Genomic DNA, 26,025 nt, shown 5'->3' on the forward strand with positions numbered 1-26,025 from the left:
ATAAATCTTAAAGTAATCAGAAATGACCTATTTTGATCATTTTAAATATGCAAGTATATATCCCAGTTAAGACAAGACACAACAGATTAGTCTTTTCAGATGCTGAAACTCTTCTCTCTGGACAGATTACAAAAATAAACTTTTACTACCTTTTGTAAGCATAGGCTGATTTCTCCAAGATTAGTAAGTAGATCCTTTCATTAAGAGATAATTCTGTTTTAGCTTTACATTAATAGGATGCTTCTCATTAAAAAGTTACTTCATAAATTCATCAGTGCTATTCAGATTTTGCCAAAATTTTAACATTTTATTACATCTTTACAGAACTAACTTTGTAAATGTTATAAACCAAGTCAAATATGCTCCTTTTCTGCAAATCTCAAATTTTCATGTAATTTTATTCAAAGTACCATTGATTTACAATATTACTTTCAGATGTACAACATGGTGATTCAATATTTTTATAGATTATATTCACTTAAAGTTATTATAAGATAGTGACTATATTCCCTGTGCTATACCATATGTCATTGAAGTTTTTTATTTTATACGTAGTGATTTGTGCCTCTTAATTCCCTACTCCTGTAAGTCCCTCCCCTCTACCCTCTCCCCACAGGTAACTACTAGTTAGTTCTCTATGTCTCTGAGTCTGTTTCTGTTACATTTATTCGTTTTATTTTTTAGATTCTACATGTAAGTGCTAACGTACAATATTTGTCTTTCTCCAGCTGACTTATTCATTAAGCATAATATTCTACAGGTCCATCTGTGTTACTGCAAATGGGAAAACGGCATTCTTTCTGTAGCTGAGTAATATTGCATTGTCTCTGTATACCACATCTTCTTTTTTCATCGTCTGTCAATATTTATCTACTTGTTTGAAAGTGATAGTCATGTAAATTCTAGAAGATCTACATTTTGTACTCCCTCCCCCACATCTTGAGTTTTGGATGTCACGCTTTACATCTTCGTGTCTATCCCTTCGTTGTTTATTGTAGTTATAACTGATTTTACAATTTTTGTCTTTTAGTCTTCCTGCTCGATTCTTATCCACAGCCTTTACTATAAATTTGCCCCACCTGTGGGATTTTTCCTTTCCTATAAATTCTCACTTCTTGTTGTAGCCTTTTGTTTTCTTCTTAAAGAAGACCATTGAACACTTCTTCTACAATCACATTAGAATTGATGAACTCAATATTTTCTTGTCTGAGAAGTACTTCCTCTCTTCTTCACTTCTGAAGGATAACCTTGTTGGGTAGAGTATCCTAGGTTGCAAGTTTTTCCCTTTCAGCATTTTAGATATATCGTGCTACTCCCTTCTGGCCTGCAAAGTTTCTGAAGAAGAAAGAACTGATAACTTTGTGGGGATTCCCTTGTATGTAGCTCTGTTTTTCTCTTGCTGCCTTTAAAATTCTCTCTTCATAATTAACATTTGCCATTTTAACTATGATATATCTTGATGTGGGTCTTTTTTAGTTCATCTTGTTTGGGACTACCTATGCATCCTGTACCTGGATATCTGTTCCCTTCTTCAGATACATTTCCCACCCCATCCCTCTCTCTCTTCTTCTTGAGGGAACCCTATAATGTGAATATTATAGTGCTTGATACTGTTTCAGAGGTTCCTTAAACCATCCTCATTTTTTAAAATTTGTCTTTCTTTCTGTTATTATGATCAGGTGATTTCCTTTTTTTCTGTCTTTTAGATCACTTATCACTAGGTCTATCACCTCGTCTTCTTTTAATTCCTTCTAGTGTATTTTCATTTCTGTTACTGTTTTCTTCAGCTCCGACTGGTTCTTTTTGGTTTCTTATATTTTCTAGTTCCTTGTTGAAATTCTCACTGTGTCCATCTATTCTTTTCTCAAATACAGTTATAAGCACTTTTACAATTAATGCTTTTAATTTTTTACCTGGTAAATTATCTAATCTTTAGGGGTGTTCTCAGCACTGTTTTTTGTTCTGCTATTTGAAACAAACTCCTATGTCTTCTCGTTTTGTTTAAATTTCTCTGTTCCTATGGAATTAGGTGAATAGTTACCTGTTACAGTTGTGAAGGTGTGTCCTTGTGTGGGAGTGTACCTGTGCAGTCTGTGTGAACTCAGTGGCTTTAGTGGGGAAGTTGGATCTGAAGTGAGCATGGATGGCGCTTTCCCATGGGGTGTGTTGTCAGCTGTCACCTTTGTAGGAGGTCACAACAGAGATGGAGAGGTGGAGCCAGGGCCTCTTGTAAACCTGGGCTTCTCCTATGCTTAATGACTGACATCCCTCTATTGGAGGCAGGCCCAGCTCTCAGGGTGCTGGAGCAAAAGCCCTTTGGGTTGGATTCAGACTGGTTCCATTCCCTCTGATTGTGTGCTTTCTCTTCACAGTGGCACTTCCACCCTAGAGAAGAGCAAGCCAGAGCTAGAAGGCCTGGTTTCGGCACTGGATTCAGACTGTGTTGCATGCTGAGACAGTCCCAGCAAGCCGGTCAGAGCCCCAGGCAGTTTCCAGGTTGTTGCCTTCAGGACCACTTGCAGCCAAATCTGCCTTTACCCTTTTCAGAGACTGAACATGGTTGAGCTGGCTCTACTTCCTCTGTGTGCACATCCCTCAGTCTTCCAAAAACAGCAGCGTTGCCCCTAGTATGGTGCAGCAATAGGGCAAGAGGGACTGCAGTAGGCACCCTGTGCAGGCAGCGCTGCAGGGTAGAATGGTTGTGAGAAACCATCTAGAGCCTTGGGCAGTTTTGGTCTGCTTTCTGCCCCTTGCTCTGGGAGTAAGGAAACCTGTGTGCTCTTCACATGTAAGTCCCACTGGTTTTCAAAGCACCTGAAGGGTCACATTTTCTGGCGTTTTACCTAGGACTGGGGTGCCCAGTATTTGGCTTGAATCCATCACTCTCCAGGGAGGATCCCTGAGCCAGTGATAACCCCTTCATCTTCTGCATCCCCTCATGGAGATGCGAGTACCAACATCATAGTTTTCCCTCCCTTCCTACTTAACTATGTGTGGGCCCTTCTTTACAGCCTTGGTTGTAGAAGAGCTTCAAAGTTGTGCTCATTGGAAGTTGCTCCACACATGTTTGTACTTTTAATGTGTGTGTGGTGGGGGCAGTTGAGCTCAGCATCCTCTTTCCACTATCTTGAACTCCCTAACATCCCAATGGACAGTTTTTTAATTTCTGTCAACTTTTTGTTCTTCACAGTCTTCTTTCACTTTCTGGAACAACCAGACACTAAGGCAAATGACTTAATATATTGTAAATTATGTTCAAGGTGACACATCACAGGATGTAATTACTGTTGATATAAAAAGACTTGTCACAATTATAATTCAGTGTAGTTGAACATCAATTTTGTATTTTTTTAATCTTATACTGTATATGGAAATAATCTTAGCATCTTTTCAGTAAACTAGTACCTTAAAGAAGTTCAGATCAACTAATCTGTGATAAAACTAATCTAAACTTATCTGAAAGATGAAATTATACTTGTATGATACTATGCACTGATAAGATAATGCAAAGACATATACTGTTTTTTAAACTAAATTATCAAATCAGTGTTTGATAATTTGTATAAAGATTCACTTTAGTCATATAAACTTGTTTTCCATGGAAAAGAAAACTGTTTCTGAAGTCAAGACTTTTGATGAAGAAGGTCTTTTTCTTAAAAAGAATACATTTAAATTTTTAGAATTTCATTTTGGGAGAAATTTTGGGAATATTAGATTTATTTAAATGCTTATTAGTCTCTATAAACCAATCATAATAGAGGTCCTTTATTTTAATTTATTGTTATCTTCAGGAAGTAGGAAAATATTTCACTCTCACATGGTGATATTTTTTCTCAGTTAGAGACTGGGCAAAAAATATTGTCCTGATTTGAGTTCATAGATAGAAAAATAACAGATGAGAAAGAACAACAAACAAATGCTGGACCATGCTCACTGGAGAAAGGCTGGCTTCCAGTTCTACCTGATGGATCACCAAGTGGTCAAATCATAAAGCCAGATTCCCAGTTATTGCGCCATTAATGCAGAAAATTATCAGTTATTTGCAAACCAAAACCCCGCTCAGACGCAGACAAGAATCAGAGACACAGAGTAGGTAAACACAGATGTTAGAGGACAGTGAGTCAGTGAGGGTGAAGTTCTGCTGCCATTTGAGATTTACTCCAGGAGCCAGGAAAAGCTATGCCTGGGCTTCCAGCCCATGAGATATTGTTCATGAGAAGTACAGTTCAACTGGCTCTTCAGGATCCACTGGGACAATTAACTGGAATCTCCATGTTGTCCAAGCATAATTTTCAAAAAATAAACCCAACTCTTAAACAAATATAAAATTAATAGATGCCAAAAATTTATTGAATTCATTAATGAGGAAACCGAGCAGGATAAAGTAGTTACACTAAGCATAATTTCTGTAGCATTTTTAACTTAAGTTTTGACTATCTCAGTGCTTCATTTGGATTTTTTTTTTACATGTGCAATCTTTATTTGAAAACTTAAGATAATTATTTAAAATATTAAAGACTGAACCCTAATCATGAACCTCCAAAGACCTACTAATGGGGTACAACTGTTCACAGTGAGTCAACATTAAATAGCTTCCAAGTGCTGTGCTATTTGAGTTGTTTCGTTTTTAATAATTTTTCTTCCTTCTTTCTGGCTCTAAGCTGCTAGTTTTTCTTTTGTCATTGTGCCAATCTTTTTTTAATTTATAACTTTTAGGAACCAGATATCAAGCCTGTTTAAAAATATTGCCAACTGTGAGTTACTAGGTGCAAGTGAGATCTTGAGCGGGTCCTGTGTGCATGAAGTGTGTGTACTTCAGCTCATAGACCTTGTGACATCATTTTGGGCTGGTGAGAGGTCATTTAAACTTCCCAGTTCTGAGCTGTTTTCCAAGTAGAGGTAATGGATAAGGTACCTCTAATGGGCTGGGATGCTGACCTTTTGACAAACTAGATGTTTCAAAGACTAAAGAAATCATTATAAAGTAGACAAAATATTCTTTTGTTCATCTCATTTGAGTCCTGCCTCCCTTCCAGTAATGTAGAGGTAGTGATGGCCCTCTAGTTCATCTTATGGTCCAAGACAAAGTCATTTTAAGAAGAAAAGAGGAAAATTAAAAGCTTAAAGCAAATCCTACTGCTATTAAGACTCTATTTGGCTCCATCACCAAAAGCATCTGTGTGCTATTGTGGAGAACTGGTGGATTCCCACAGCTTGCTTTGTAGCAATCCAATGTTTTCTTTCTGGTTGATGACAGTCATCTGCAGTGCCTTGATAAACAGCATTGTCGCCATTTAGAACTATGGAGAACCACACTTGGCATTCATTTCTCCATGCATGGAACAAGTTGTAATATGATGCCAGTTCTCATGAGGCACTGTGGAATAAGATCTTCTAACTTTTTACATACGCTACCACCCTGGAGATGAGGTTGACTTCCATGGTATTTATTATTTGAATAGGTGAAATGTCTGAGACAGCAATTGTCTGCAATTTAGAAGATGTTTGTTCTAATAGCCTCTCTGAAAGCACTTTACAACAAAAGAATTTTAAGTTGCAAAGGGCTGGGACCGTGCCTGTCTTACTCACTGCTGTATATCTCTACGTCGTAGCCAAGTATGCAGAATATAGGAAGCAATACACACATGTTTCTAGAAAGTAAATGAATGGCGTTCATTCTGGCTTTCCTTATTCTGTGGCTGAAGTCTGCACCTAGTTCCCGGATCTCAAACTTAGGTTTATGCATGTAGTTCTAAGTAACAGTGAGGCTGACTACAAAAGGATGCAAATATCTCAGCATAAATGAATTCTTTTTACTTCTAGAAGCGGAGAAATTCTCTTCCACTTTTTCAATTAAAAATAAAAAAAGACAGGCATTTTTCTTTATGTTGAAAAATTTGTGGCATTCTTTGTAAGACCTGGTGGCGTTCAAAACCAAGGGTTGCTTACTTTTGAGCAGACAGTAGGTGTAATGTTCTTGAAGTTAAGTGTAATTGAGGATACCTTAGGAGTTAAAATATAAAATGGAATTTTATAAAAGTATATGTTCTCTTATATGAAAGTATATGTTCTTTTACCATATGTAAAATTGATAGCTAGTGGGAAGTTGCTATATAACACAGGAAACTTTATCCAGTGCTCTGTGACAACATAGAGGGATGGGATGGGGTAGGGGTTGGGAGGGAGGTTCAAGAAGGAGGGATATATCACATTGTAGAGCAGAAACCAATGTAACAGTAAAGTAATTATGAATATCTTAGAAAAGCATAAGGAATCACTTTAATTCAAAAACAATGAAAGGGTAGTAATATTCTATTCATAAATAAAGCATAAATTACCAATAAAAATTATTCAAAAATATATGTGTGTGTGTGTGTGTGTGTGTGTGTGTGTGTGTGTGTGTGTTCTTTAATCTCCCTGTGGTGGTAATATACAGATAGCATTTTAGAAGCCAGAGAGTAAACAACCTTGATACTTCAGTTCTATAATTAGAAAAACTTACTTGGGAAACCAAGAAGAGTGAGCATTGTCAGATGGAAGTTACTCCGCCTGTAGATGCGCTATGCTTCTATATCTGCTCCTTGCTGCCTCCACTTCCCAGTGACTCCTGACCCCAGAGACAGTTTGGTCATTCAGACTGTTTTGTTCAATTGGACAGCATTTCTTAGTTGGAAGCAGAATGGACAGTGTTATAAGACTGTTTATGGCTGCCTAGCCATCTTTCTTTTTTCCTAAGAAGAATGTGTTTGGAATGTGAAGGCAAACTTAAGTATTGAAAGCTATTTTGTGCTCCCATCTGACTTGAAAGGCATCTGCTTCCTGATGTGGCCTTTCCTCTTGCTACATCCTGACTATAGTTTTAGTATGAGGAAAAAAAAAAAGGTTGTACTAGTGGGAAGCGAGCCACTTAAACTGCAAATGGGGTGAGAGGTTGGTTTACTAACCAAATAAAGTGAGTGGCTCAGTCTTTTTAAAGGGATATTTAGAAATTATGTCTCTTCCTGTATGCTGAGTCAGAATGTCCATTAGTTAATTAATTGATTTAATCTTCAGGTTTAACATAAGCTTTAGAATGATTTGTATCTGTGGAGCTGTGCTTTTCTTAGCTCTGATGTTTAAAACAGCTGGTCAGCTCTCTGCCTTCTTTCACTTTCAGGCCTTTTGGATGGTTTATAGTCTGCTGCAGAAACACAAAGCGAGCTGTAAATGTGAACTATGTAGTTTTAAACTTCCTTACATTGAGAAAAACTTAAAGAAGTTAATTACGATATGTTGGATATTGGTCAGTACAGGATTAGATTGGTAATACTGTATACTGTCTAAGCTATCAGTTCTCTAAGCCAACTTCTTCCATTACTCATACAATAAGAGTAAATCTATAATTAGTAGATAATATAAAGTAGACTGTTATCTGTGGTCAGATCACCTTGGATCATGACAGAATAAAGATTTTATCTTTTACATAGCAAATTGCTGGCTTAAATGTAGATGTTCAGTAAATATTGAAGGAATTTATTCTTTGCAAACTGGAGTTGCCAACTATCCCCAGTTACCTGAGAATAGAAAGTTATCCATCTTTTTTTTTTCTTCTTCAGTTGGAGGACTAGATGGGTAGAAGAGGAATGGGAAGGGGAAAAAGCATTTGGCAATATCTAATGACTCCACATTGGGGAAACAGAGCCAAAAGTCTTAGTATAATTCTGTGTTACAGTAGTCTATGACAGTTGCTGTTAAAAGCGAGTTCCTCTGTACTTGAGAGCAAACCCTAGGTTCTTGTTACAGTGGCAGTACAAGTTCTTTCCTCTTGATGGTGCCAAACATTTAAAAATCCCTGCTTAGAGCTGAGGGATGCATACTGTGCACCTCAGGTGCATAATCAGCTTTCTCAGGCTAAATGCTGGAATACAGAGTGTAGCTTAGACTAAAAGGAGGCCCCGTATCCCACTATGTCACTTATGGGAAAAGTTACATTCTTTTTTTAAACTGATAAATCATTTTATAAAAACATAAACTGAATAAAAATGGAAAACTATATATCAATATCAACAGGTATATGGGAGAGGGGAGATGAGAGAAGACTATTGATTCTTTGTAGGAAAGGGGATCTCCTTATTTGTTGTCAAATTACTTCATATTTCTAAATTAAAAGCCATTTATTGACCTGCGTTTGAAGATCTGTCATCAAATAGTAGATTTAGTGACTGCTGGCTAATTCTTATAATGAGAAATTTTCCCTCTCTGTTCTACAAAAGTTTATGGGAATATTTGCTATGAAGACTATTTTTAAAGTTTGAGGTTGATTCTTAAAAAAAAAAAAAAAAGTCCAAAACAAGTATTTGAAATCAAACACTTTCATCACTTTTTCAATGACTGAATTTTGATTCGGTCATCTCAGTGTGTAGGTTAAGACATTTTAGAAGGCACTTTTAAAAAGTTTATATTTTAGAGGTAGCTGTAGATTCCCATGCAATTAATTGTAAGAAATAGTTCAGAGATCCTCTACCCAGTTTCTTCCAGTGGTAACATCTTGTGCACTCTGGTACAATATAATAACCAGTGTTACCAGGTCCAGGCTCCTACTGCTTGCCTCATGACATGCCAATAAATAGAGAAGTTGTTGGGGCAAGAAATAGCAGCTTTATTCAGAAGGGCAGCAGACAGAAGACGGTGTACTAGTGCCCCATCTTACCGAAGTTAGAATTCAGACTTACACTGAAAGTGGGGAGGGGGCTGGTTGCGGCAAACTTACTGCTGTTGGAATCCTTTCTTCTTGCAGCTGTCCATGTAGGTTAGGTCATGGTATTCCTGTAAACCTCCAATAAGAAAAATGTTATTCTCTGTTCTACAACGTTTTATCTCTATGTGAATGAAAAAGTATTATACTTTAAAAAATATAGCCCTTGAGAATGGGCTATCATGTATTTCAGCCTATAGGCAACATTCCTAACTTGTAGCAAAAGCAGTAAAATATAAAGGGTGAAGAAACAGATCTAATACGGAGTCAGCTTTGTTCTTCCCTATTATAGCAGATATATGCTGATACATAGCAGGATGACGATGCAGTCAAGACTCAGAGCAGTTCTAACACCACAAGGGTTCTTCTCCTGTTATCCTTTTTATAGCTGCCCCTGCTTTCCTCCTACCCTCATCTCCTCAACCCTTGGCAATCACTGGTCTGTTCTCCATTTCTGTTTCTGTCATTTCAGGAATGTTACACAAATATAATCAGATACTATGTAACCCTTTGCATTTGGCTTTTTCCACTGCATAATGCTCTATAGAGATTGAGTCCATTTGTTGCTGTTATTGCCTTTTCTTCAGTTCTAAGTCTGGGATTTATGAGACAAAAGAAAATCCCAGGGAATTTGTCTCTGCCTTTCCTTGAGACTCTAGTTTCCTAGCTGATCTGCTGCTTTCTCCCCATTTTTCGAGTCTTATGTTTGTCCTATATATAAAATTTTCGAGGTTCTTAGTTGTACTTTAGTGAGAAGAATAGGGGAAAGGATCTCTACACCATCTTCCCAGAAGCAGAAATCAGTAAGATTGGTTTTTCAAAGTTCAGAACAGCCAAGAAATTTGGTGAAATCTAATTGACTGCAAGGGAGATATATTTCTGTGGGAGTGTGTTCTTTGAAGAATTTTGGTTTGGAAAAATTGATGTTTTTCTCATTCAGACTTGCCAAGACCCTATCCCAGATCTGGGATTGTAGTTTAGATTTTGAAAAAAAGATAATTTTAAGAAAACACTAAGTACAGTTAAAAAGAACAAGTTTTTTCAGACATGTATTTCTTTCATTTTGATTATAGAATAGCAGAGCCAGAACTTTGAAAAGTTGGACTTTTCTATCCGCTTATGAAGACCAAGGCCTAAATCATGTCAGACAGATTATAATTTTTGAAAGCTGCCTTGGAAGAAAGCAGAATATCATTACTTTCCTAACAACTTAAATAAAGTGAAAGTGAAGTTGCTCAGTCGTGTCCGACTCTCTGCAACCCCATGAACTGTAGCCTACCAGGCTCCTCCGTCCAGGATTTTCCAGGCAAGAGTAGTGGAGTGGGTTGCTATTTCCTTCTCTAGAACATCTTTCCAACCCTGGGATTAGAACCAAGGTCTCCTGCATTGCAGGCAGACGCTTTACCATCTAAGCCACCAGGGAAGCCCAAAGAAAGAAGACTTCATTGTTTACTTTTAATTTCTATATGTAAAACTCTATAGCATGCTTTTAAAATTATTGCACGTTGTATTTCCCATGAGGTATATCTCCCATAGATGGTTGTTGGCAATACTTTTAGTTGATATGTGATAGCCCACCCTTCTTTTTTATACGTTACACCTTCCTACTTTTTCAATCCAGCAACTTCTTTACGCATTAAAAAAAAACTATATTTTTTAAGATAGATTTTCAAATGTGAAGATTGAGTTTGGGTATCTCTCATACACTGGTTTTGATTGAACAGAATAAAATATTATATAAAATTCTAAAAGTATTTCAGTGGGTTATACATTGTAAACTGTGGTCTTTCAGGAGACACAAACAAATCAAAAAGACCCTCTGGAACTTAGTTAAACCGAGGTGAAAATGTAAGCAAATGACAGTACTCTTGGACTTTTATCATGTTTTCTTTAATGGTATGGAACAATCGCATAATTTCTTTAATAGAAGGGGCTCAAGCACCATGGAGATTTTCTTCTGAAATGGTGATGTAAGAGGAAAAATACCTGGCATATTTTTCTTAAACACTGTAGAAATTATGATTATATTGATCACATGAACTTCCTTTCTTTACAGCCAGTGTTTTTCAGTCTGTAGGGAGAAGTGAATTGTTTTTCTCCTTAAATTTTCTGAGCAGAAGCAATAATGTTATGGAGACATTCATGATGGTCATTTTCTTTCAAATGACATCCTGTAATATTTTAAGTGGATATTTTATAAGAGTAAAACTTTTCAAAACTTGCATGTCTGCCAGTTGATTTTAAATGGCAAAATGATGCCGAAAGGCATCAGGAAAGGACTAAACTACAAAAAATCCTAGATATATGGTCAGAGATTGACTTAAGTCTGCCTAGCAAATGCAAGGAATAACTAGAGGCAGAAAAAAAAAGTTGAGAAAAGATTCTTGGATTAGAAAGGAACATGATTAACTTAATAAAGTGGTAGTGTTTGAGGACATATTTGATGTAGATGAAAATAAAGTATTACCTCAGCATACATTTGTATTATATGTAATCCATATAACTATATGATATTAAATTATGAAACATATTAATATTTGTTGTAGTTCAGTCACAAAGTTGTGTCCAACTCTTTTGTGACCCCATGGACTGTAGCCGCCAGGGTTCTCTGTCCAGGGGATTTCCCAGGCAAGAATACCGGAGTGGGTTGCCATGCCCTCCTCCAGGGGATTGTTCTGGCCCAGGGATAGAACCCACAGCTCCTGGCACATCTCCTGCATTACAGGTACTTGTTTACCATTGAGCCACCAGGAAAGCCTGTATTAATATTTAAATATATTTTATCATTGTATTGCATTAAATAAATTATATACTTATATTTATACATATTTTCTAAAGTTTAAGCTCCTCCAGAAGAGGGCCACAGCTAAAAATAATAGTAGAAACAAGCAGACTTAATGGAGCTGTTGACACACCATTTAGTTCTTTTAAAAAATGGTCGGGAGTGTGAGGATTGATTTGTAAAATGGCACTAGGATAACTGAATCTCTCTGGGTATGAGCAAAGGCAGGGTATGATAAGCTCCTCGGGTATGTGAATGAGGCATGTACTCACAGGGCAGGGACACTGATTACCTCTGGCATTTAAGGTGAAGCCAGAGACAACGTGAAATAGAAACCTGGGTTCTACATCAGGGGTGAAGTGTGTACTGGTTAGGAGATGGAGTTTTTGGAAGGTAGTTCTTTCTAGAAGCTACTCCATGGACTTATGCTGTGCGGAATGTATGTTGCTCAGTAGTGGTGGGGTTGGAGGGACCAAATGGCAGTGAGTGACAGAAAAAGATTCCTTCCTCCCTGGGTTACTCTGGCGAGTGGGCTTAGGCACCTAATCTACCACAGGGAAGAATTCTAGGCAATGAGGGAATTCTTTCTCTTTCCAGATTGGCAAAGGAATCCCATAGTCTGTGAACTTTCAGGGAGATATTTAGCTGCATAAGATATTTTTCCTGTAGGCCACCTGTGAAGCTTACCCGAGCTTTTGTGTCCAGAGTTTTTATTGGACTTCATGACATAGGCATGGTTAACTTCTGTCTCCAGGTTGATTGATACCATATGACCCAAGGCACCCACTTGAAACCATGTGGTCTTTTTGGAGTAGCCAGCCCCTCCCCGAGATTATCTGGTGTGGCCAACCTTTCCCTAATCAACAAAAACACTCTTATCAGTTATGACATAGATTACCTTCCAGAAGCCAACAGCAGAAGCAGACCTCTCTTTGGGCAAAGTCAAATTCTTTGTTACACAGCAAATGTATCTCAAAAGCGGAAGGCAGCATAGATCTGTTTCACTGCCATACCCCGTGGCCCGCATGGGTTGAACGAGGCCTCTGCTCCATGCTTGCTCACTCACAGCCCAGGTTGATGGAGCCAACATCACTGCAGTTTCATTCTGCTATGATAAAGCCAGGCGTGTAATGAATCCTGTGCTGGCTGTTTAGGCAGAAGTGACGCCTGTTGTCTATCAACAGGGATTTACTTTGACCCCACTCCAGCACTCTTGCCTGGAAAATTCCATGGACGGAGGAGCCTGGAAGGCTGCAGGCCATGGGGTTGCTGAAGGTTGGACACAACTGAGCGACTTCACTTTCTCTTTCACTTTAAGGGACATCTCTGAAAACATAGAGACACACAGAAAAGATTTCTAAGCCATTGCTTCTGTTTTTCCTCCTTACAGACCCACCTAATTGAGACATCAGAATTTGATCATGGAGTTTTGGAAATTCTGTTTACATGCTGTCAGCTCGTCTCATTCTACCATCCACTTTTAAACCGAGATCTCTGACCCTCGCTGGTGCACCCTATGAATTTATTCCTAAAATTTATTTAGGGTGTTGGAACCTACTGAGTCCTGATATAAAGAGGAAGAAATTTGACCCATCTCTGCGTGTATATCATTCCTCTTCCTCCAAGAACCCCATCTCTCTAGCCACATAGTAGCTGTTGATCTTTGAGTATACTGTGATAATTCGTGACTCTATGACTTTGCTTATATGGTCCTTTATAGAAATGCCCTGCCTACCTATCCAGCAGACCAGACTCATATTTATCCTTGAGGACTCAATTCAGATTTCTTTTTCTATAATTTTTGTGCACGGCCTTCCCATAAAAGAATCCATATATTTTCTGTAAACCTGTTATCACTGTTTCTTTAGTCAATTGCCTATTTGTGCTTCTTGTTAAAGATCTGAGGGTACAAACGCTGTCTTTTTCTGTCTTTGTAGTCCCAGCACAATACCAGGCAGAGAGTAGCTTAATAGATTGTTATTGAACTGAAGATATGGAGACACTGAATCCCTAGGATTAATAGAAGAGTGAGGTCATATTTATTAGTTACAACAGGTCCTCTTAAATAGAGAAAAATCTCTTTTCAAGTAAATTATTTCTAACCACTAAAAGTTGGCCCTTTTTGTAATAAATAGCATATATAGTTATAAAAGAGGGATTTTCTTTTCTTTTTCCTTTTCTTTTGAGGTTTTTTTAACTGAAGTATAGTTGATTTGTAATGTCCTATTAGTTTCAAGTGTACAACACAGTGATTCCGTTTTTGTATGTATATATACATATATGTATATATGCATTCTTTTTCAGATTCTTTTCTTTTATAGGTTATTACAAAGTACTTAGTACTATTCCCTGTGCTATATAGTAGGTCCTTGTTGGCTATTTTATATAGAGTAGTGTGTATATATGTTAATTCCAAATTCATAATTTATCCCTCCTTCCTTCTGTCCTTTTTGATAACCAAAGCTTATTTTCTACGTCTGTGGGTCTATTTCTGTTTTGTAAATCACTTCATTTGTACCTTTTTTTTTTTAATATTCCACACCTAAATGATATCATGTGATATTTGTCTTTCTCTGACTTACTTCTCTTAGTATGATAATCTCTAGGGCCATCCATGATGCTGCACATGGCATTATTTCATTCTCTTTTATGACTGGGTAATATTCCATGAACATGACTTACCAACTCATCAACAACAATATTCCTTTGTGTATATATATATCTCACATCTTTATCCACTCATCTTTCAGTGGATATTGAGGTTGCTTCCATATCTTGGCTATTATAAATAGTGCTGCAGTGAACATTGGGGTATGTTTTTGAATTATAGTTTTCTCTGGATGTATGTTTAGGAGTGGGTTTACAGGATCATATGGTAACTCCATTTTTAGTTTTTTAAGGAATTTCCATATCATCTCCACAGTGGTTACTAAAAGGGAAATTTTAACAAAGATTTCACTCATGATTAAGCATTGGTACTTGATTTTCTGCATAATTTATTTCTATATTATATTCACTGTCCAAGGGCTTAGGTGGCTGTTGATTACAAGAGCACTGGGTGGGTTCAAAATACTGATGAGGTTCCTGATGAGGGCTGTGAACTACAATGGGGCAATGCCAAACACATTCATCTGAAAAGAAAGAAAGTTCTGTGGTCAAAAGACACAGCCCACAATTTTTTTAACCATTAAGGGAAAGAAAGGTGCACCATTTTCTTCAGGTTCATTTGTTAAGCTCTGCGTCCCCTTCAGAGCTTCCTATGATATATGGAGATGGAGGAAAGGGAAAATGGAGAGGGGAAGAAAGTCTAAATGTATTTTAAATAATTTGATTCAAAGGGAGCTACATTCTAAATCCTGAACACCAGTGTTTTAGGTCATTTAGATATTTAGACTCTCTGCTGGTGCCTTTTCAAGAGAATGCACAGTAGGTTACTGGTTTGGAAAGGTGGGTAGGAATTGGAGATCTCAAAGAGGGTAGCTTCCTAACTCACCAGGTTGTCAGGTGAAGCGTCAAAGGAAATTGAATTTTAGGAAGAGAGCCACACATCTCAGGTAGCCCATCCCAGTTTGGGCTTGCTGTCCCAGCGTAATTATTAATAGTGCTCTATTTGATTCTCAAAAGTATCCTGTGCAGAATGGCCGTCCTTGTTTCAGGTCATGCAGAATGGAGAATATCGGCGTGATGAATGGGAAGGATGAAGACAGCTCAGGGGAGAATTATGCGGGCGATTCTGCTCAAGGTTTTCCTTAAAAGGCTTCTCATGCTTTCCGAAATGCCTCGCAGACCTTTCTTCTGACGCACTTCTCAGCATCAGTTTATTTTTCTTTGGTGCAGCTTCTGACGGGGCCAGTGCATCTCGGCGCAGTCCGGATTTCTGTTAGACTCGTGGGCAGCAGTGCTGCATGCGTGTGAGATCCAAGTCTGAACAGATTGGCTGTGAATGGGGTGATAAGAATAGAGAGAAGCACATAGCAGTAGACCAAACTTCCTGTGCCCCCGCCTTGGAATACTGTTTCACCATCTGAAATAGCATTCATCTTAAGGCTGGGATCGTTTATTCCCTCTGAATTAAGCAATGGCACTGGCAGCAAAAGAGACTATTTTGGGAAGGAGAGGCAGGAGGAATTTTGCCATGAATGACAGACTGGGCAGAAGTACCTTTCATGCTTTTGAGGACTGCACTGTTCACTAGCAGCTTGATTAATAGAAATTGACAACTTTCCTACAATTCCAAACATAATGAATGTCAAGGTATACACACTGTCTTCTATGAAGATTAGCAAAGACTGAGTTTAGATGCTTTGACTTAATTCACCTACGCTGCAGAAAGAGAACTTTTCCTTGGAGATTAGCCTCTAATGCAGATGCTCTTGAGAAGGGGTAAATTATAACATCTTGTTCCTATCCCCTTCCTCAGTTATGCCTTCCAGTTGTTTTTGCATATTCCCACGCAGACTTCTAGATTGTTAGAGAAGTTTAAAATAAGGCAGTGAATGCTGTGCCACTACCGCCGCCCCCCCCCCCCAACACACACGCTCCCTCCCCACAAAGCTGAGGTGGGTAGGACTTGGCAGCCTGGTGCCAGCTGCAGAGATAAATAAGCACCAGGACTCCTGGATGGACAGGGTGCAGAAGCTCCTGCGATGAGGTTGTTACAGCCGAGTGCCTTCCATGAGACTGAGGCCATGAGGACGGAGCTGCAGCTGGAGTCCAGAAGTTCAGGCAGTGAAAGGGAGGTGGGGCTTATAAGAACCAGTTTAATAGTCCTTTTGATCAAGTTATTGCATTTTTGGAGTGTGGAGAGTGCTTAAGAAGACGGATAAAAGTCATTTCATGCTAATTTGTCATTTAATGGATGTATTTAATGAAAACAAGGGAATTATGTTGGCCTTTTCCTATTTGATTTTCCTATTTGATATTCTTCCACTAATAAAGAGTAAACTGCCTTCAGAATTTCATCTCTACAGATTTGCTGTAAAATATTAAAAACAATAGCCCAGGGCTACTTAACATTTTTGTCTTTTGTTACTGGTAGCCAGTTTGGAAAATGTGGTAGATGTAATAACAAGAGATTTTTTTGCTATTTTATTTTTTCTTTTCGCTTTGGCAATTGAGCTAATGTGAGAGAAGAAGATGTTGAGTTTCCTTACCCCAACAGTGCTGTCTAGGTTTATGATAAGCATTTTGTAAATTATATCCCCTTGTTCACAAACATATAGTAAATTTACTTAAAGTCAAAAATCATAAATATATACTTGTTTTTTCTGGGGAGCTTGGTGCAGTGTCAGTTAGTGGTACCGTTATAGACATCAATGGCAGGTATATTGAGTTTTAAAAACAAACTGTCATTTTATAATTCAGCTGAATGATTCAAATATTTAATGATCTCAGAATTTGAAATATATTTCTGTCTTCCTGTCTGGACCTGATATTGAATATTCTTCATCTTCCTACAACATTCTCTTTTTAAAAAAATTATTTTAATTTATTCATATGAGAAATTGGTGGGAAAGATCTTTATGTCATGACAAGACATTAAAAAGTTTTGAAAGTTTTGAAGCACTTCAAGAAAAAAAAATAAAGATCTAGTTATGCCTTTCAAATTAAACCTTTTTTTAAAGTAGCATTTTTCTTTTGGGCATCTAAATAGTAGAATGATATTTCTATAGAAAGTTAGAGAATTAATTTTAAGTGCAAATATAATACTAAGGCTACAATCTGAAAGAGCTATTGTTGAAGGTAGATAGTAGAGGGAGGCAAGGGGGTGAAGATTTCAAAAAGGAGATTATAAAAAAATTTTTTGAAGTGTTTGGAGAACTGACAAATCAAAAAAGGTCTCACTAAGTGCTAGTATGTGCTAGGATCAGCACTGGGATATACAAATAAAGAATTGAGTTTGGGAGGAACATCAGGCATTGTTAAACCAGGTTTCATCTGGATTTTATAAATGGATTCATCAATGATAAAAAAATATCACCAGCCAAGTGTCTGTGGGACCATGTTTGGTTGAATTTACCCGTGGTCCCAGCCTCTTCTCTGTGTGGAGTTGCTCCCTCCTCACAAACTCCCTGACCTTCTGTCTTCTGTGTTCCAGGAGAGACAGCGACTGGAGACCATCCTCAGTCTCTGTGCTGAGTACACAAAGCCTGACAGCCGAATGCCCCCCAGCACCACCGTGGCAGATGTGCAGAAAATCAATAAAGAGCTGGAGAAACTGCAGCTCTCCGATGAGGAGTCTGTGTTTGAAGAAGCCCTGGTGAGCCCGGACACCAGGTACAGATGCCACCAGAAAAGCGCTCTCCACGACGCGGACCTGGCAGGCTTTGGGAGCCTCAGTCAGAGCAGTGCCAGCTCCCTCCCCCCACGGGGCGCCAGGAATGATGAACTGCTCGGGGACCTCAGGACTCCCCCGCCGCCCTCCTCTGCCTTTCTGAAAGCTTCCGGCGAGTCTGCTTACCTAAGCATCCTACCAAAGGTAAAGCCGGCCACACAGACAGATTAGATACAGGGCCCGGACCGTGCATCTGCCCTGGCCTAGACATGAGGGGTCTTCCTGCTTGTTTTCCAGAATGTTTTCAGTAAAGCAGCTACTCTGGTGGCTCAGACAGTAAAGAATCTACCTGCAATGAGGGAGAACCAGGTTCCGTTCCTGGATGGGGGAAGATCCCGTGGAGGAGGAAATGGCAGTCCACTCCAGTATTCTTGCCTGGGAAATTCCATGGTCAGAGGAACCTGGTGGGCTACCGTTCATAGGGGTCGCAAAGAGTCAGACACACATGAGCGACTAACACACTAGCTAAACAAGGTGCAGCAAATTCTAGTGTTTACTATAAAGTAACAAATTTAGACTCTAGAAAATGTAGCAGTACAGAAAGAGAAAGAGAAACAGTTTGACTTCTCCCTGTCCCCTCTGGTTGCATACCTGAGAGAGAAACAGAGGGTCTTACATGCCTTCCCAATATTTCTGTGCACATGTGGCTATATAAGCATAGACACACATATACACAAGTATAGTGTTCTGCATGATGTTTTTCTCCTATTGAATGTCTGGAGCATCTTTGCATATTACTATACAGTTTTACGTCATTCTTATTAATGGTCAACTAGTATTTTATTTTTTGGAAATACTGTTTAAACTGTTACCAACATTTTACTAATAAAATCTATATGCAGCAAATATTCTGAAATATATATATTAGCACAAATTGTGCAAGTGTGTCTGCGGAGTTGGTAGGTCAAAGAGTTTGTGTATTATTCATTTTGAATAATATTTCCAAATTATACTCTCAAAGACTGTGTGTATTTCCAGGTGACTCTTGAGAAGAGTTTATCCCTGCACCTTGTTATTTATACACTTGCCAAAGTATGTATCATCAAAATTCTCAATTTGCTAAGTTAATTATGCTTTAATTTGCTTGCCAATTTAACTGGCAAGAATACTGGAGTGGGTAGCCATTCCCTTCTCCAGAGGATCTTCCGAACCCAGGGCTTGAACCAGGGTCTCCTGCATTGTAGGCAGATTCTTTACTGTCTGAGCCCCCAGGGAAGTCCCCTCCTCACTGTATCTGTATTGATCTGTATCAGTAAATCTGTTTCTGTTTGTTATGTTTATTTTTTAGGTTCCACATACAAGTGCTAGTATGCAGTATTTATCTTTCTCTTGCTGACTTATTTCACTAAGCATAATATCCTCCAGGTCCATCCATGTTGTTGCAAATAGGAAATTTTCATTATTCTTTATGAACAGTATTTCATTGTCCATTTTTACCACATCCTCTTTAACCACTCGTTTGTTACACTTAGGTTGCTTTCATTTCTTGGCTATTATAAATAGTGCTGCTATAAACATTGAGGTGCATGTATCTTTTCAAATTACTGTTTTTGGTTTTCTTCAGATATATACCCAGGATTGGGAGTTGCTGGATCATATGGTGGTTCTATTTTTAGTTTTTTTGAGAAAGCTCCATGCTGTTTTCCATAGTGGTTTGCCAGTTTACATTCCCACCAGTGGTGTACTAAGGTTCCCTTTGCTCCATATCCTCACCGACATATGTTGTCTGTGAACTTCTTGATGATAGCCGTTCTGACAGGTGTGAGCTGATCTCGCCATGGTTATGATCTGCGTTATTCTGATGCTTGGCAACGTTGAGCATCTTTTCCTGTGCCTGTTTGCCATCTGTATGTCTTCTTCAGAAAACTGTCTATTCAGGTCTTCTGCCCTTTTTAAAACAGTTGTTTTTCTGATATTGAATTGTATGAGCTGTATATTTTGAATAGTAACTCTTCATTGGTCGTATCATTTGCAAATATTTTCTCCCATTCAGCAGGTTGTCTCTTCATTTTGGTGATGGTTTCCTTTGCTGTGAAAAAGACTTTTAAGTTTAATTAAGTCCTATTGTTTTAGGGGGAGGGGGTTCCCTTGTAGGTGCTGCCTTTTCTTTTTCTCTTGCTGCCTTTAAAATTCTCTTTTTAATCTCTAGCTTTTGCCATTTTAATTATGATATGTCTCAAAGTGGGTCTCTTTTGAGTTCATCTTCTCTGAAACTACCTGTGCTTCCTGTACGAGAAATCTGTTTCCTTCTTCAGCTTTAGGAGCTTTCAGCCATAATTTCATCAAATACATTTTCAACCCCTTTCTCTTTTCACCTTCTGGGAGCCCTGTAATGTGAATGTTATAACACTTGATGTTGTCTCAGAAGTCCCTTGGTTTGTTTTTCTTTTTGCTATTTATGACTGGGTGATTGCATTATTCTCTCTTCCAGATTTCTCGTGTGTTTTTCTGTATCACCTAACCTGCTGTTAATTCCTTCGAGTGTATTCTTCATTTCAGTTATTGTATTCTGGAGCTCCGTTTTTTTAAATATGTTTTAGTTCCTTGTTAAAATTCTTATTCTTTGTATCTTTTTTTTTTTACCCAATTCAGTTAACATTCTTATTACTAATACTTTGAACCCTTTTATCTGGTAAATTTTTATCTCTGTTTCGTTAGGGTTTTCTTGAGGTCTTTCTTCCTCCTTGTTCTTTCATTTGAAACATTTTCCTCTGTATTCCCCTTATGTTTAACTTTATGAAATTTGTTGAAATAGTTACCCATCCTGATCTTGAATGGGGTATCCTTGTGTGTGAGTGCCCCTATGCGGTCTGCAAGTGCCCAGTGGCTTTGGTGGGAAAAGCTGAATCTGCAGTGAGCAAGGATCCCATCTTCTCCTGGGGTGGCAGCTGTCACTTTGGTGAGAGGTAGGGCTGGAGATGGAGGGGCTAGAGCCACAGCCAGGGGCAAGCTGTTTTCTCCCGTGTTCAGTGGCTGTCACTTCCCTATCTGGGTGTCAGCAGAGCTCAAGGTGCTGGACCAGGAGCCCTGAGGGTCGAGTCCAGGCGGGTTCCTTTTCTTCTAAATGTGCACTCCCTCCCCCGAATACAGCACCTCTGTCCTGGTGGGGAGCTGCTCAGGAGCAAGAGAAGCTAGATCAGGCACTTGTTGCAGACAGGAGCAGTTGTGGGAAACCAGCCAGACTCTCCACACTGTTTTCAGTCTGCTTCCTCCCCCTTGTTCCCTAGAGCAGGCAGGCATGTGCGCCCGCTCTTCGTGAGCAGAGTCTCGGCTTCTTAAGCCCTCCTGTAGTCCCACAGTTTTCAAACCAGCTAAGGGGACTTGTCTTCTCTGGGTTGGACCCTACAGCCGGTGTGCCCTAACTTCACAGGGGTGATCTCTGAGCCCGTCATATCCCCCTCCTCCTCTGTGTCCTGCTTGGGGCATGGGTCCTGCTTGCTTTCATCTCTTCTGTGCCTGCCCGATTCCATGTGGATCTTTACAGCCTTGCTTGTAGCAGAGCCTTTCCTCCAGACTCCTGTTTGTGTCCAGCTAGAGTTGCTATACATCCAGACGTATCTTTGATGTGTTCATCAGGATGGTGAGCTCGGCGTCCTCCTACTCTACCATCTTGATCTCCCTTGTCTTATCACTGATTTTTTAAAAAATTCTTTGTTTCAGTACTAGGAGCTATTGTGGTGGTAAGGACATGAGTCTTTTATCATGAGTTGTCTTCCTTTTGACATTATTAATGACTGTTTCAGATATATTGGACATTTATCAGTTCAGTTCAGTCGCTGAGTTGTGTCTGACCCTTTGCCACCCCATGGACTGCAACATGCCAGGCTCCCCTGTAAACTCCTCGAGCTTGCTCAAAAACTCATGTCCATCGAATTGGTGATGCCATCCAACCATCTCATCCTCTGTCATCCCCTTCTCCTGAAAAGGTTGTGTAGACAGTTTCTATTTGTCCTCCTTGCTTTCCTAGAGTATCTCCTATTATTTACATCTTGCCTAAGTATGATGGTGGGCTTCCCTGCTGGCTCAGATGGTAAAGAATCTGCGTGCAATGCAGGAGACCCCGGTTCCATCCCTGGATCAGGAAGATCCCCTGGAGAAGGAAACGGCAACTCACTCCAGTATTCTTGCCTGGAGAATCCCATGGACAGAAGAACCTGGTGGGCTACAGTCCGTGGGGTCGCAAAGAGCTGGACACGACTGAGCGAGTAACACACATAAGTATGGCACATTCATCAAAATTGATGAACTAATTTGGATATACAATATTGACTAAAGACCGTAGTTTACACTAAGGATGTCTTTTCATATTGTATGCTTCCCTGATAACTCAGATGGTAAAGAATCCACCTGCAATTCAGGAAACTTGGGTTCAATCCCTAGGTCCCTGGAGAAGGAAATGGCTACCCACTCCAGTATTTTTGCCTGGAGAATATTATGGACAGAAGAGCCTGGCGGACTACAGTTCATGGGGTTGCAAAGAGTCAGACATGACTGAGCGACTAAGCATACACACACTTCGTATTGTATGGTTCTATTGGTTTTGACAAGTGCAATGTGTAATATGTCCATCGTTGCTGTCTCATACATAATAATTTCATCACCCTAAGAATCTCCTGGATCCAGCCTATTCATGTCTCTTCCCCGCTCTCATGAAACCTTGTGAGCCATCATGTCTCTGTAGTTTTGCCTTTCCCAGTGCAACAAAACTTTTTGACTGAATGTTTCTAGTCAGAAATCTACCTACCTATAGAGTTCGCCCATGTATTCATCAGGACTCTGCACTGTTCAACCCTTCTTTCTTCTAATGACTAGAAGAGTAATTCTCAAAGGAGAGTAATTCTGAATAGGACTTCTGTCTCTCCTGCCAGAAAGTTGCAATGGTTAGAAACTAGGATGTGGGGTAGAAATCAAACATTATTGGTGTTCAGGCAAAGTAAATGAGCATCATTTGAACATCCGAGCTATTGTCATCAAACATGGGGCTTCCTGTACTTTTTATCTTAAATCCTTTCACTCTTTTCCTTCAGGTATCCCAAACTTTTGTTAAAACAGTGAGCTGTGTGCTCTGAGGACTAACTTTTGGGAAACCAGTTTCCCCCTGAAGGGCTTCCCAGGTAGCACTAGTGGTAAAGAATCTGCCTGCCCATGCAGGAGACTCAAGAGACCTGGATTCGATCCCTGGGTTGGGAAGAGTCTCTGGAAGAGGGCGTGACAACCCACTCCAGTATTCTTGTCTGGAGAATCCCATGGACAGGGAAGCCTGGCGGGCTTCAGTCCATGGGGCAACAAAGAGTCTGACGCAACTGAGTGTCTAAGCACACACACACACTGCTTCCTCCTGAAGAGGGCCGTGACAAGAAAACTTGGATATAAATGAGCGGATTTTGACAGATGTTTTTCATTGCCCCAGTACACTTCTGGGAAATAGGAGGACTTTGAAGCTTGGAACATCTTCCTTGCAGCACACAGCGGAACACTGTGTCTCCTTTAGAGACAGGAAGCATCAAGGGAACCTCTGGGTACCACACAGCAGCATAGACAGAGTGCAGCTGAGAGGCAATGGGTTGGTTCCAGAGAATGGATTTTTCATTTTTGATTCTCTGAAGACAGACATGTGTTACCTTGAGGCAGGAGATAGAAGAATCTTTAAAAAAAGAAAAAGTCTTGTTTTTTTTTTTGTTTTAAATGCTCTTGCTCTTTGAGTGTTTTTGGATTATTTACTTAACAAAGTACAGTATTTGTTATTATCGATCTGAGGAGTAATGGAGAAGAATGTGAAAAACACAAAGATTTTAATGACATTTAGAAAGCCTGAAGTTCACCATTTTTGACTTTGCTTTTATCTAACACTTAAAGATGCAGATGACCTTGGAAACATGCTCTTTTTAATTGGCTTTATGAATCTGTCTACCACCACCTGAGGTGAAAGCTGAAAACAGCTCACTCTTTTTTTTTCCTTGCAGTTTTATTGATATATAATTGACATACAGCACTGTATAAATTTAAAGGGTACAGCCTAATGACTTACATGTTTTGCAAAACGATGGCTACAATAAATTTAGTTTATTCTATCTCCTCGTGTATTTGCCAAAAAATATTTTTTTCTCTTGCGGTGAAAACTTTTCCACTCTTTTTGAGTAATCATGTAATCATTCTGTCTACAGTGGAAACCTTTCACACTTGCAACCCTCTCTGATCTCAAGAAGTTTCTAAGTTAATCTATCTGAATTTTTTTATGGTAATGTATAAGGTTCCACTGAGAGTGAAGTGTTTTAATAAAATCATATATTGTGCATCCCCAGATATGCTGTTTTTGAGTTAATTCCATCCACATGCACACTGAAAGGGAAGATAGGAGTAGGAACAAGACAATTTCTATTTACCATGACCCCCCTTTTTTGCATATTTCTTTTTAGAAACCTCTTGAGATCAGAGATCTGCGCGCGCGCACACACACACACAGACACACACACACAAAAGGAAGGGTAGATGCAAATTGTCTTGTCCCTCCTGTCTCTCCTTTCTGTGTGTGTGCAGATGGAGTTAACGCAAAAACAATATATCTGGGTATGCACAATATGTGCTTTTTTAAAAACATCACTCTCAGTGGAACCCTGTACATTACTATAAAAAAATCAGATAGATTAAAATTCCACCTTTTTCTGTCACCACAAGCTAAAGCTGTTTAGTGGCTACCACACCCTTGAGACTCTTTTGTTTTTTATTTGGATATACATGAGAGTCCAGTATCCTCATCCCTTTCTATTACAAACCAGAGTTTTAGAACGCCCCTTGAAGATTTTGCTTTTTATAAATAACAATAGCAAAAGTCAATACCTAGATAACTTTTACTGCAACAGACTATCAAGTTGTCTTTTATTAGACCTATTGTGATAAATTTTCTAGAAATGTTGAGTTATACAGATACTTATAAGTGCCACTGTTACCTATCAGTATAGTTTTGCAGATTGTTCAGTTTTCCTTTTCTTTTGATGCTTTGCTTCCACCAGTGAAAGATATTTTTAAATCATGTTGGAAGTTGAAACCTAATATGAAATGTTGACCCAACAGGATACTGGCCTTCTTGAGGCTTTCCTGCTAGGATTACTCCTCAATGATTTAGGAATGCCATTCACTATTGCAGGCTTTCCTCATGCCCTAAAACTGGCCACCCAGGCATTAAGACAATGAGATTCATTGTCTGTGAAGAAAGGTCACAGGTTGTTTTATTAGTTGATAAGATACTGGATTTAAGATGACAGTTTAAAATCTAAATATCAGCAAACAAATAAACAGAGGGCTTGAAAGGCCTTCTAACCTTTGCTCTAGTCAACCTGAGATGTGTAACTTTTCAATGGTTAAATTTTGAGAAGCAGCAAAGTAGGGTTAAAAATAAAGAATATTAATAAAGAATAAAGAAACAGACATGATGCCTGTCTTTTTACAGTAATGTTTAGGATTGTTAAGTACGTTAAATGAATTTAGAGACACAAAACGTTAATGGTTTCTTTGGTTAATTTTTTTTTTAATCTCTTTGGTTAATTTGAATGTTATTTTCAGTGGTTAATGAGTAATCTTCAGCAATTTATGCATTATAACTTGGCTGCTGTTTCCAATTTCCAATTGTGAAACTATGTAATCATTGATTTACTGGTGCAAAGAAATTGCTTCTTTTTCAAAGACAGATAAAATTAAATAAATAATGCCTATATTGGCATCCCTTGCCTTATAGAAAGACTGGTCTCCACCAGGGGATATCCAAAATAACTAACTTGAAATTCTTGGGAAAATAAGCTATTTTCTTTTTTTTCTTATTTTTTATTTTTACTTTATTTTGCTTTACAATACTGTATTGGTTTTGCCATACATTGACATGAATCAGCCACGGTGTACATGAGTTCCCAATCCTAAACCCCCCTCCCACCTCCCACCCCATATCATCTCTCTGGATCATCCTTGTACACCAGCCCCAAGCATCCTGTATCCTGTATCGAACATAGACTGGTGATTCGTTTCTTACATGATAGTATAGATGTTTCAATGCCATTCTCCCAAATCATACCACCCTCTCCCTCTCCCACAGAGTCCAAAAGTCTGTTCTAAACATCTGTGTCTCTTTTGCTGTCTCACATACAGGGTTATCATTACCATCTTTCTAAATTACATATATATGTG

General features: G+C 38.9%; 1 protein-coding gene across 22 annotated transcripts in view; it reads left to right on the plus strand.

Annotated features, from left to right (window-relative positions):
• The window catches only part of PHLDB2 (pleckstrin homology like domain family B member 2), a 242,070-nt gene that overhangs the window by 153,629 nt on the left and 62,416 nt on the right, over positions 1–26,025 (plus strand). For all 22 annotated transcript variants that reach the window (XR_011249172.1, XR_011249157.1, XM_069552946.1 and 19 more), the window contains one exon: positions 17,614–17,994. Coding sequence is in view for 20 of the 22 variants with exons in the window: in XM_069552946.1 (XP_069409047.1) it covers positions 17,614–17,994 (381 nt within the window). In the remaining 2 variants the exon portion in view is untranslated. The remainder of the gene's footprint in view (positions 1–17,613; positions 17,995–26,025) is intronic.

Source organism: Ovis canadensis, chromosome 1 (assembly GCF_042477335.2).
Source record: "Ovis canadensis isolate MfBH-ARS-UI-01 breed Bighorn chromosome 1, ARS-UI_OviCan_v2, whole genome shotgun sequence".
Lineage (NCBI taxonomy): Eukaryota > Metazoa > Chordata > Mammalia > Artiodactyla > Bovidae > Ovis > Ovis canadensis.